The 13,144-nt window shown below is 44.6% G+C and overlaps 2 protein-coding genes across 5 annotated transcripts in view; one reads left to right on the top strand and one right to left on the bottom strand.

The window, feature by feature from the left end:
- Positions 1 to 13,144, bottom strand: part of DHTKD1 (dehydrogenase E1 and transketolase domain containing 1) — a 106,291-nt gene that overhangs the window by 19,917 nt on the left and 73,230 nt on the right. Inside the window, exon 2 of one of the 2 annotated variants that reach the window (XM_082072668.1) lies at positions 3,621 to 3,714. Coding sequence is in view for 1 of the 2 variants with exons in the window: in XM_082072667.1 (XP_081928793.1) it covers positions 107 to 260 (154 nt within the window). In the remaining variant the exon portion in view is untranslated. Of the gene's footprint in view, positions 1 to 106; positions 289 to 3,620; positions 3,715 to 13,144 lie in introns of those variants that run through there. The other variant, XM_082072667.1, reaches the window with a different exon arrangement.
- The window catches only part of UPF2 (UPF2 regulator of nonsense mediated mRNA decay), a gene marked incomplete at its 3' end in the record, with an annotated part of 59,883 nt that continues 53,479 nt past the window's right edge, over positions 6,741 to 13,144 (top strand). For all 3 annotated transcript variants that reach the window (XM_082072635.1, XM_082072634.1, XM_082072636.1), the window contains exons 1-3: positions 6,741 to 6,888; positions 10,898 to 11,277; positions 12,352 to 13,131. In XM_082072635.1, the coding sequence (XP_081928761.1) occupies positions 10,916 to 11,277; positions 12,352 to 13,131 (1,142 nt within the window). In that variant the 5' untranslated portion in view covers positions 6,741 to 6,888; positions 10,898 to 10,915. The remainder of the gene's footprint in view (positions 6,889 to 10,897; positions 11,278 to 12,351; positions 13,132 to 13,144) is intronic.

The following is a 13,144-nucleotide window of genomic DNA, read 5'->3' as shown; positions in this document are numbered from 1 at the left end:
GACCCGGGCTCCCCCCACCCCGCGGCGGGACGAGCAGCCCCGCGCTCCGAGGAACCCCCGCCGGCCTCCCCTCAGCCCCGCTGGGAACGGGACGGGGGTGTCCGACCTGCTTTGCCGCTCGCCCCGGCGCCGCGCGGCTCCGCCGGTGTCCCGCTCGCCGCCTTCCGCGGTTTGTAGCCGTAGACGCCCCGCTCGGTGCGGTACCAGCGCCTCAGGCCGCCCCGCCACAGAGCGCAGCGCACGGCGCTCGCCGCCGCCATGGCCGCCCCGGCCGCCCCGCTACCGACCGCCAACCGCCGGCCCCGCCAACCGCGCGGGGTGGGACCCGCCGCTCCCCGCCCCGAGCCCTGAGGCGGCCCGGGTTGGCTGGTCCCTCGGGGGCTCGGCCGTGTGTGTAGCCCTTAAATCTGAGTGTCCAGGCCGCTTCTCTGAGCCTTTCGGCGACTTCAGACGTATATCGTGCTATCCTGGTGTTTACTATTAAAAGGCAGCCTAAATTTCCTGTTAAACAATCCTGAAACGTTCCAAAACTTAATCTTGTGTATATGGTGTGCTGGATTGTGGTTAGACTGCAAAAAGACACAGTAACCTCACTTCTGGAAATCCTGCCAAAAAGAGACATGAGTGAGGGAGAAACAAAGCTTTAACAAAATCTGAAAGCTTCATCTAAAGTTTTCAGGTGCCTGTGAAAACATTTCCGAACACATGAAGGACAAGAAACTCCAGCACCTCAAGGGCATGGCTGCACCGTGCTTGACCAAATTGATAAACTTCTGCAATGAAGTGACTGGCCCGGAAGATGAGGGGGAGCAGTGGATATTGTCTGCCTGTGTCCCATAAGATGCTCATGGACAAGCTCTTGATGGGTGGGCTGGATGAGCAGTGAGGTGGGTTGAAAACTGGCTGAACGGCTGGATCCAGGGGGTGGTGATCACAGAAACATTTTGGTTGGAAGACACCATTAAGATCATCGAGTCCAACCATAACCTAACTCTAGCACTGAACCGTGTCCCCAAGAACCTCATCTACACATCTCTTAAACACCTTGAGTGATGGTGACTCTACCAATTCCCTGGGCAGCCTGTTCCAATGCCTGACAACCCTTTCTGTGAAGAAATGATTCCTAATATCAAATCTAAACCTCCCCTGGTGCAACTTGAGGCCATTTCCTCTCATCCTATCACTTGCTACTTGGGAGAACAGACCAACACCCTCCATGCTCGAAGCTCCTTTCAGGCAGTTCAGAGATCAGGTCTCCCCTCATCTCCTGTTCTCCAGCTGAACCCCCCAGGTCCCTCAGCCGCTCCCATCACACTTGTGCTCCAGCTCCTTCCCCACCTTCGTTCCCTTCTCTCAACTCGCTCCAACACCTCAAGGGCTTTTGTGTAGTGAGGGGCTCAAAACTGACCCCAGGATTCAAGGTGGGGCCTCACCAGTGCCTGGTACAGGAGGATGATCACTGCCCTGCTTGCCACGCTGTTCTTGAGGCAAGCCAGGATGCTGTTGGCCTTTTTGGCCACCTGGGCACACTGCTGGCTCATATTTAGCCGACTGTTGATCAACACACCCAGATCCTTTTCCTCCAGGCAGCTTTCCATCCACTCTTCCCCAAGCCCGTAGCATTGTTGAGCCGTGGCACAACAGCTGGAGGCTGGCAACCAGCAGTGTACCCCAAGGGTCTGTAGTGCATCCAGTCCTGTTAAACACCTTCATTAATAATCTGGATGATGGGGCAAAGTGTACCCTCAGCGAGTTTGCAGAGGACACCAAACTGGGAGGTGTGGCTGATGCAGCAGAGGATTCTGCTGCTGTTCAGAAAATACCTCAAAAGGCTGGAGAAATGGGCTGATGGGAACCTCATGGACTTCAACAAGGAGAAGAGCCAAGTTCTGCACATCAGGAGGAACAATCCCATGCACCAGTACATGCTGGAGGCTGCCTGGCTAGAAGCATCTTGGCAGAAAAGGACCCATGAGTCCTGGAGGACACAAGGTTGAACATGAACCAGCACTGTACACTTGCAGCAAAGATGATAAATGGTATCCTAGGCCACATTAGATAAAGTATTGCCAGCAGGTCCCCTCTGCTCAGCACTGGTGAGGCCACACCTGACCAGTTCTGGGCTCCTCAGAACAAGACAATATTGGAGAGAATCCAACAAAGGGCCATGAAGATGGTGAAGGGACTGGATCACCTCACATATGAGGAAAGCCTGAAAGCTGGGACTGTTCAGCCTGGAGAAGAGAGAGCTCAGGGGTTTCTTATCAATGCATGTAAATAATTGAAAGGAGAGTGCAAAGAGGACAGAGCCGGGCTCTTTGCAGTGGTGCCCAGTGACAGGACAAGAGGCAATGGGCACAAATCGAAACACCGAAGGCTCCATCTGTACATCAGGAAACATCTTTTTACCGTGAGGGTAACCAAGCACTGGAACAGGATACCCAGGGAGGTTGTGGAGTCTCCTCCATCCTTGGAGATATTCAGAAGCCAACTAGACAATGGCCTCTGGGTAGCCCTGGTTGAACGGGGAAGGCTGGACCAGATGACCTCCAGAGGTCCCTTCCAACCTCAACCATTCTGTGATTCTGTAAAGTTTGTGTGAATACAGGCCTGGGAGGCACAAGGGCTACTGGCGAGTTACCTTTCCACAGGCTTGGTGGAAGGGTTGATTGCCTTCACAACGGGGAAATCAAAGAGTATTTTTTTCCTTCAAATGAAACCGTGGTTATGTGTTTTTGGAACAGGTGAAACTGGATTTTGCAACTGAGTCAGTTATGACGCCACAGTTGGCTGGGGATTTTATGATATTCATCATCCTTGGAGAGGAGCCACTTGTGTTTCTTGAGGCCTGTATGGTTGGTTTTATGAAGATTTATAACAGCCAATTTGGGAGAAAAATAAAAGTGAATGACCAGCTATGGGACAGGTAACATGTAGCCAACAGAGTAAAGCATAGTAGAAATGTGGCTTTGAATATTGATTTTTTCAATGTATTATTAGAACAAAGGAACCTTGAAAATAATGTTGCAACATTATGTGATTTTGCAGAGTTGACGGTAGAGAGGCAGAAAAGGCTGATATAGTCAAATATTTCTATTCTGTGCTTGAGGGAAAAAAAACAAATGGTACAGGCAGATTGCATGATGATGAAATACTTTTCCACAGTGATTAAGCAAATATCAGTCAAATAGCAGATATCAATGTAGTTTTGCGTTAAAGCAGACCGTTTGTTGAATATATCCTGATTAGCACTGACAGGAATAGGTTTGAACATTACAAATCTTCTAAAGTTAAAAAGGACTAAGTGAGATGGTTCAGACATACAATGTGGATCTCGGAGAAGTACTGGAATATTTGTATATATGAGTTCACTTACTGGTTTGATCAAATCTAAGCATGGGCTTATGGAATATATGTCTTGTCAAGTCACCTTTGTTGTTTTTTTTTCTGTGATTCAAAATTTAGGTATTGAAGACTGAAAGTACTTTTCAGGCTTTTGTCAGCTTCATCATCTTGTGTAGGACACTGTAACATGTGGTAAAAGCCTGGCTGTAACGATACATAGGTCAATAAAAGGTTTTGTTGACTTTGGCTCATGTCTGAATGTGAGAAAGTGATACCTGTGCCAGCAGAAACACCGTTGCCAAGGGAATCTGCTCCCACTCTTCAAGGGGACTCTGCCGGCGTGACTCTTCTGGCACAAGGAATCCTGTCCTAGAGAAGACACCTCTGTGAGCCTGACTCAGTACTACCTGATATTCTGGCTAAGAAAACTAGAAATGCTTCAAAATCAAGGTTGTTTATGCCAAGCAGTATGCGCCTGACTACCTAGCACATCTAAACTTGCAGTACTTTAAATAGAAAATCATAATCAGCTGGGAGCGTTGCTAAAGGGGTTATAGTCCTGGCCACTTTAGCAGTTATCTCAGCCCAAGAAAACCACCCACAAAGTAAGTCCTGACAAAGTTTGTCAGCTGGAGGTGTGTGGTGAAGAGAGGTGGTCTTGGATCCGAGTGTCTTGATGGACTGGACATACGCAAATGTGATTTATTTGAAGAGGACGAGACACGAGTTTGTACACCTTGAAAAAGCACATGCACTAAAACGTAGCTCCTTTCCAGGAAACAGTGACTATAAATAATCTAAAAGTTTAAAAATCGTGGGAATGAAACAGATGGGTCTGGAAAAGTTATGTGAATATCAGCTCACTTGGCAAAAAAGATCATTTTCTGGATTTGGCTACAAGGAAATACTGAGTACACCTACGGACTCTACATTAGGCCAGTATTTGGCACAACTGTGATTCTTCTCTGAATACTGTGTGCATGTTTGGTGCCAGTAATTGAGAAAACATATTGAAAAAGTGAGGAAGAAGAGCTTCAGGAATTAAAACAAAATGAAAGACATGCTTTATATTTGAGGCTCAGGAAATGAGAGCTGCTTGGTTTTCTTTTGGTAAGTTAGTAGGAAAACTTGATCAGTATGTACACAAATGAAACAGGTACTTCATAAGGAAAAGCTTTCTGAGATATCAAAGGTAAAACAGGATTTACTTGCACTTACAAAAGATAGTTCCAAAATAGTCTTAGCTCTGTGGGAATGTGGTATAAATACAGCAGGCACTTTTGTTTCCTTTCAAAGTTTTAGTGATAGTGGATTTTATTCATGTCAGAAAAGTAGCAATATGCTTAAACAAAAAAAATGCCAACATTTCTTGACGTAATTCCCCTGAAATTGATACTTAAGCCTAATGTAACACTGAGTCTGCCTTTTCGAACCAGATCCAAAACAAACAATAATTCAGAGGGATCCACTGTCAGGCTACAGGAGTGGTGCCTTTGGAAAAGAAAGCTCCGACACTAACAGGGAGTTACCGTCCCCATTTAACCCCTTTTTTTCTCTGTTTAGCACATGGATCTTCTCCATTCTAGTGCGTCAGTTTAATCAATCCAGCAACTCAAGATATTTTGGCAAGTGAATGAAAATCTTTGTGTAGCAGGGACACTTGAATGACCTGTGTAAATAACAAGAGTGATTTTTGTCCTCTCAAGCTTTTCCAGACAGAGGTTTTTAGATGTGTCTGGAAAATAAGCAATGAAGTGAAACCAGGGAGGAGAGCTCTTTCCTGGAAAAAACAAAACAAACCAAAACAAACCTAACCTGTCTAGTCCTGTACCAGCTGGCAGAGGATACTTAAAAGTCTGCATCAGTAATCAGAGCCTTATATTTGGGCTGACTCTTGCCTCCAAATAAACGGTGGCTTTAACAGCTGAATAATCTCATTATGCACATCCAGGCCTGCACCTGCTGTCACAGCCAAATATTTCTGTCTACTCCTTGTTAAGTCTAGAGGGGTGTAAACACTTTCCCAGCACTAAGACAAAGCTTCTGGCAGAATCTGGTGTCTAAATGTAAAAGGGATACCGGTGCTCTGAAACTCCATGTTGTGGCAGCTTTTCCAGCTTGGGAAACTTCAGAGTTGCCCAACAGCCAAGCTGTGCCCAGGAGCGCAGATCGTGCATGTTTCCAGTAAATTGGGAAAGTTTTGTGCAACCACATTTACCGTTGTCAAATGCTTTCAGATGCCAAGCAAGGATATTGACAGGAGGACGAGGCAGAGATACCACATTTAGACTACAAAACACAAACGATGATATCATAAAATAATCAATTATAAAATAAGTTTGTATTATGCCACTGTTATTCCCAGTATTTTATCACAGTGAAAACAAATGAGGCAGCACCGTGCCAGTGCAGCCACCGCACGGTCCCCTTAGAGGGGCCGCTCTCAACACGACAACCAACACGACACGACATGACGTTTCATGACCAAAAACACACCACCGCAGTGACGCCACGGGGGGCGACGAAGCGAATCATGCACGGGCACGGCCATGGAAGCGCCATTCAGGGTCAAATATCATCCAGGAGACCACATCTGGAATATTGTGTCCAGTTCTGGGCCCCTCAGTTCCAGAAGGACAGGGAACTGCTGGAGAGAGTCCAGCGCAGGGCAACAAAGATGCTGAAGGGAGTGGAGCATCTCCCGTGTGAGGAAAGGCTGAGGGAGCTGGGGCTCTTTAGCTTGGAGAAGAGGAGACTGGGGGATGACCTTATTAATGCTTATAAATATGTAAAGAATGAGTGTCAGGAGGATGGAGCCAGGCTCTTCTCGGTGACAACCAATGATAAGACAAGCGGCGATGGGTACAAACTGGAACATAGGAGGTTCCACTTAAATATGAGAAGAAATTTATTCACAGTGAGGGTGACAGACACTGGAACAGGCTGCCCAGGGAGGTTGTGGAGTCTCCTTCTCTGCAGACATTCAAACCCGCCTGGACACCTTCCTGTGTAACCTCATCTGGGTGTTCCTGCTCCGGCAGGGGGATTGGACTGGATGAGCTTTGGAGGTCCCTTCCAATCCCTGACATCCTGTGATCCTCCCCGCCCCTCCGGCTCCGAGGGACGCGCCCCCGGTAGCACCGACTCCCTCCCCCCGCCCCCCCGTACTTCCGCCTCCGCAGCCTCCCGGTAACCCGAGCGGACCCGCCCGCCGCCAGGACCCCGCACGGGGCTGCCCTCCGCGCTGCCTGACCCGCGCCCACCGGGAAACGCGGATCGCCGAGCCATCTGGAGCCGCGGCGACGGCGCGATTAGTCGGCGCCGCCCTATCTATCGCGCTTGGGCGTCGCGAGGCGGGCGTCGCAGGCGCGCCCGGGGCGGTGCTGTCGTCAGGCAGCGCGGCGGGCGCCCCGGCAGGGAGCGCGGCGGGCGGTGTGAGGGGAGAAGAGCGAGGGGGCCTCGCGCGCCGAGGAGGGGGCGGTGGCGGAGTAGGTGTCGCTGCTGCTGTCTGGGAGGCCGGGCCGATGTCTGCACCGGGCGGAGGTAGCGGGCCTGAGGCGGGGGGAGCGGCGGGGCTGCCGGCCGGTTGGGGAGGACGGTTCGGGAGGGCGGTTCGGAGGGTGAGGCGGCGCCGTGGTGTGTGGGGAGGAAGGCCTGGGGGGAGCGGGTTCCTCAGGGCTGAGGCGTCCCGGGGCAGAGCGGCCTCTGAGAGTGAGGGGGAGGAGGAAGGGCTGGGGTGAGCGTGCCCGCGGGGCGCGGGGAGGCGCTGACAGGGAGGGGGGCAGGTGGCTGGGTTTTGTTTATGTTTTATTTTCCTTCTGCGGCTTGCGGTGCCAAAGGGGAAGGCAGAGCCCCAGGAGGCGGCCGGGTTGTTGTAGAACCTGCCTACATTGACATGTGTGTGGCCGTCCCGGAGGAAGCAAGGAGGGTTGTTAGCCATATCGCCTTTTGCTCCGCGTATATTTCGCGAATTGTCTGTAGGCCTCTTTTTGTGTGTGTGTGTTTCCCCGCCGCTCCTCAGTGAAAAGGCTGTTCCTCCAGATCTGACAGCAAAACACTTTGTCAGAGAGATACTGAATCGAAAGTAAAACTGCCCGACTGGTGAGGGCCTGCCCTCCCTGCCGCTGTGTGCAGGGGCTTCTTTGCACTGTAATTCCCTGTCTTGTTCTGTGTCTCGTCTTTCAAAACTTGCGCCTAAGTTTATTTTCTTCTCGTTGACCATGGTATTTTCTTATAGTCCTTCTCTTACTTTAAGAGAAATCTCAATTGCATTTTAATTATTGAAACTTAATTTTCTAGCGGGTTATGAGATGAAGAAGTTTGTTGATCAGAGGTTATTCAGCAGGTCAGAAGTGGGACATCTTGCCTACATTCTTTATCTCCCTTACCTCTCTTTTAATAGAATAGCTGCATAAATGATTGTTTATGTGATCAATTTAATTTCCAGTAGCCGTAAAAAAAGAACTTGAAAAATCTCTATATTTATAGTTCAATAAGGCTGTATTTCTTCCTCCCATACTTGTGTTTGCAAGGATTGATATTCCGATTCATGGTACTGCAGTCTTCAAGAATAGGCTATTTTATTGATTTGAGAGGATTTAAGCATGTCAGGCTGAGGTGTTGACTTTTATCCTTTTATTCTGAGCAGTGGCTGTATTAATGAACCTGAATAACTTCTTTCTTTTAGATAACTGCTTTCTGTTAGATGTTGCCTGCATATTTCAAGATCCGTTCCTTAAATTTCTGAGCCTAGTGTACCATGAACCCAGTTTTTAAAATTCTGAGATTGGTATGAAAAAAAAAAAAGTAGAAATTCAGTTAAAATAAAAAAATTTCTTAACTGAGAATGATTTAAGATAGGTCAAATAGTAAAAATCTAAGAGAAATCACTTTATTTGGAAAAATGGCATCTGTAAGTGATGGAACTGAGAAAGTGTTGAAACATCTAAATGTCACTACAGAAATGGACTGACGAGAGTCCAAAACCATGTAGAATACTTGTCTTCTGTGCCCGTTCAAATTTTCAGCGGTGAGCACCAGTTCTTCGTATCTATTCACTTAAGAAGTTCATGTCATTATCTTGCCTTTTCATCAGTGCATTTACATCCACCCTAGGTATTAAATAGAAGTTCTCTTAATTTTTTCTTAATGATTTTTAATGAAAGTTTCTTTTATTGTTTCCTTACCATTCCATTAATCTGGACCAAAACATATATCTCGAGCCTTATTGCCTATGGAAGTGAGACCCAGGCGAGCCTGCTGCCTGTTTCCATTTTCCTTTCCTTCCCACAGCGTTTGAACCTTTCAGCCAGTTTCAGTAAAATTAGATGCATGGTTTGAAGGTATAAACTTTCCACAGATCTTGTGATAGCTGACAGTGGAGGAGAAGTAACAGGGTTTAAATGAACATTCTTGCTGAGGGAAGGGCTGTAACACACACTCAGTGAATCACAGAATCATAGAATGTCCTGAGTTGGAAGGGACCCACAAGGATCATCGAGTCCAACTCCTGGACACTGACAGCAGACAGTTGTGTTTTGTCTGTGCGGTTGGCTGACACTGTGCGGAGTGGTGAATCAGTCTCTGTAGAGCTGGGAGGAAGCAGCCGTGCTGTCTCCTGCCATCAGGGCTTGGTGGATATAAACAACCTGGCTGTACGGTCCGAAGGGTTTGTGAGATAAGGAGCTATCTATGTAGCAGGTAGTCAGGAGTACAGCAACATGTGTGTTCTGTGATACAGAACAGAAATCTATTATCAACTAGATTGTTGGGGTTTTTTGGTCACTAGTGTTCATGGGGTAAGAACAGTTATAGTAATACTGCCTTGTGGTCAGAATCACAATGTACCTGATTGTGCTCCATACTTTTTCTTTTTATCCCATCTTAGTTGTTTTGTTTTTATACAAGGAAGTGTCAGATACAGCTTTAAAAGAGAATTGTGAGTTCCTAAAATTAATATGACTTTGAGTAGTGTAATGATTTTGGTAAGTGATCATGTTGTTAAAAGTCATGTTTAGCTTTTTTTTTTTTTTTTTTTTTTCCCCCAATTGTAATTGAATTGCCCTGTTAACAACAGGTGGGGGACCAAGATAAAAGCTGAAGTATTGGAATTGTGACATGTCTTTCCAGCACTTCTTTAATGAAAGGACCCTCTTTTCCCAATGTGTTGTGTTTGGGGTTTTTTTTTTGTGTGTTGGTGGTTGTGGTTTTTGTTTTGTTTTGTTTTTGTTTTGTTGTTGTTGTTCTTGTTGTTGTTTTGTTTTTGTTTTTTAACATAGTTCCAATTTATGATATTTCAGAATCTAATAATTTTTTTTAAAATGAATGTATTTTTAATGAATGTGGGGTTTTTTGTTTAGTAGACCTCTTGGTGAAAAACTTTTTAATACAATTATTGGAGAGTCTCATGCAATGTTGTAATGGACCTAATATTACTAGTGTGATAATATGGTGATGTTTAAATGTGAAAAGCTTCCCTTTCAAACCCCGTTTGTTAAAAATGGTGGGAGAGATAGTTTAGCTGTCTCAAATTGATGGAATTTCCAATGTGGATTCAGAGTGAGAAGATTAATAAACTTATTATTGAATTTGAATTTTCATGTCCCAGATGGATCTTCTTCAATGTATGTTAGCTTTTGGATCCTTAGCCAAATGAAACTAAAGTTTAGCGGGCTATAAACACCGAAGATGCTAAAGCTCCTGCGAGTCCTCAGAAAAACATTGAGTAGAAAGAGAGAAAAATTTGAGTCTTCGATAACTCTTGATAGTTGTAGCCTTTCCACTATCGTGTCCGTTTATTCCTCTGGCAGGGAGGTTATGTGTACGTCATAGTCAGCACAGCGCACTCTTCCAGCTGGTGCTTGTGCTATAAAGAGTGCTTGAAATAAGTGGGACATCTTGGGAGGGGTGAGGAAAGAGGGGAACAAGGTGAAGCCTCGTCACAAGGAGGACAGTCAGCGCCTGGAACAGGTTGACTGGAGAGGTTGTGTAGTCTCATTCCCTGACAGTTTTCAGAACTGGAGCCTGGAATCATCTTGTCTGACCTCATAGCTGGCCCTACTTTGAGCAGGAGGTTGAACCACTTGAGGTCCCGTCTAACCTGTATTATCCTATGGTCCTAAGTAGAGGTAGTAGAAAGAGGAGTATTCTTAGGAGATCTGTAGAAAGCTCAGTGAGGTGCAGGTGCTTGCTGATGAATCAAATATTTAAGTTACGGATACTTTGCTTTCATCAGTCTTGGATTTTTTTTTTTCCGATGAACTTTTGTTTGTGTTACAAGATCTTGTATTCCTCTGCATGTAGAAACTTGTACTTCACACTTCATGCTGAAGACAACTTCTCAGTATAACACTAACAAAATGCTTGGTTTTTACCTGTTGTTAGGTCCATTACTTAGTTCAAGAAAGCTTACCTTAAACCTGTATTTTATTCTGATGAGTCAGGCATTCGTGAGTTATCTTAATGAAGAACCAAGTTGAGTATGGGTGGGCTGTGAAAGTGACTAATATATCAACAACAAATTAAAAGTACTTATTTTCTTGTGATTCTACAGACTTGCCTGGGTAACACAATGCCAGCTGAGCGCAAAAAGCCAGCAAATATGGAAGAAAAAGAATCTTCTTTAAATAACAAAGAAAAAGAATTTAGTGAAAGGCGACCAGTGAGCACCAGGGAGAAGCCAAAAGAAGATGTCAAGGTTGGCATTAAGAGAGAGAGTTTAAAGGTTCCTGAAGATAAAAAGAAAAAGCTGGAAGAAGATAAAAGAAAAAAAGAAGACAAGGAGCGGAAGAAAAAAGAAGAGGATAAAGTAAAAGCAGAAGAAGAGCAAAAGAAGAAAGACGAAGAAGAAAAAAAGAAACTTGAAGAAGAGGAGAAAAAGAAACAAGAGGAGGAAGAGAAAAAGAAACAAGAAGAAGCAGCTGCTCAGTTGAAGTGAGTTGCCTTTTAATGGTACTAATTGTGCCAAATGCTGCAGTCTTGCTATCAGGATTGTGGGCATGATTATAAAAGACTAACTGTTTGAGTTACTTATAACATTACATAAAACTTATTATAAATTTTATATGACTAGCCAAGTATGCTTTATGACTTCTATATAGTTTTGAGTTTTCACCTTTAACCTCTGTTACTTTATGTGAGTTACTAATACAAGTTTTTGATAGTGTTCTCCACGTGATGACTATGTAATGCACAATTATACTTGAATAAAGGAGCACAAGTTTCTTTTAAGATGGAGAAGTGTTAGTGTAATGGAATTGGGAGTACAGGCTCTAACAGGTCCACAGACCATAACAGGAGCAAATCCACTGTGAGGGATGGCTGTCATTTCTTTTGATCAACCATGGACATTTGGTACCTCGAAGACAAACATAGAATGTAACCTGGCAATTTAATATGTGATATTACCAAGACAATGTTTCATAGTATGTTATCAGAAGGTACTACAGTGTTGAATACAGCACTTTTAAACCAAGAAAGAAGCCAAGATTCCAGACATTCTTGTATTTGAAATATGTCACTTTTTAAGACCGAGACAATGTTGTAGCCCAGTTCTAGCTGGGACAGATGTATTTCATCTATTTAAAATTTTCTCTATAATTTTGGTAGTCTGAGAAAAAAAGAGATTTCCCTTAACTGTGTAGTACATTAACCTGATGAAAGTTGTATTCTTCTCTAAGAACTTCATCTCCACCTGGAGTAAATTAAATTTTATATTTTCTAAGTCTGTTTGGATTAATATGTTCTGCATAGAAATATTTTGAGAAAATTTGTTCTGTAACAAGTGGTACTTGCCTTTTGCTGCATAAAAAATAAACAGCAATTTATGAAGCAGATGCTTCAGCTTTCTAGGATTAATTTGTTAAATATTTTAAACTAGAGTACTAAGGGGAAATTGGGCTTAGAACTACTGGAAGGTTTCCAACTATGACTTTTTTTTTCCCCTTTGAACTGTTTGCCTGAAAGTAAGGTTCTGTAATGAAAATGACTAATTTTTATTTCTCTTAGAGAAAAAGAGGAAGCACATCAGCTCCATCAGGAGGCTTGGGAGCGCCATCAGGCAAGAAAAGAGCTTCGCAGCAAAAACCAGAATGCACCAGACAATCGCCCTGAGGAAAACTTCTTCAGCAGACTAGATTCCAGTCTGAAGAAGAACACGGCTTTTGTTAAGAAGCTAAAAACCATTACAGAGCAACAAAGGGACTCCTTGTCCCACGACTTTAATAGCCTGAATTTAAGCAAATACATTGCAGAAGCAGTAGCTTCTATTGTGGAAGCCAAACTGAAAATATCAGATGTGAACTGCGCTGTGCACTTGTGTTCCCTCTTTCACCAGCGTTATGCTGATTTTGCTCCTTTATTACTTCAGGCTTGGAAAAAACATTTTGAAGCAAGGAAAGAAGAGAAGACTCCCAACATTACCAAGTTGAGAACTGATTTGCGTTTCATTGCAGAATTGACAATAGTTGGAATTTTCACTGACAAGGAAGGTCTGTCTTTAATCTATGAGCAGCTTAAAAATATTATTAACGCTGATCGAGAATCCCACACTCATGTTTCTGTGGTTATCAGCTTTTGTCGGCACTGTGGAGACGACATTGCTGGTTTGGTACCAAGGAGAGTAAAAACTGTTGCAGAGAAGTTTAACTTGAGCTTTCCTCCTAGTGAGATAATTAGCCCAGAGAAACAACAGCCCTTCCAGAATTTGTTGAAGGAATACTTTACGTCTTTGACCAAACACCTGAAAAGGGACCACAGGGAGCTACAAAATATTGAAAGACAAAACAGGTGACATTTAAGT

The sequence above is a fragment of the Streptopelia decaocto genome (assembly GCF_964273445.1).
Source record: "Streptopelia decaocto genome assembly, chromosome: 1".
In the NCBI taxonomy this organism is placed as follows: domain Eukaryota; kingdom Metazoa; phylum Chordata; class Aves; order Columbiformes; family Columbidae; genus Streptopelia; species Streptopelia decaocto.
The sequence above is the reverse complement of the archived record's forward strand: the minus strand, read 5'-3'. Positions and strand labels throughout refer to the sequence as shown.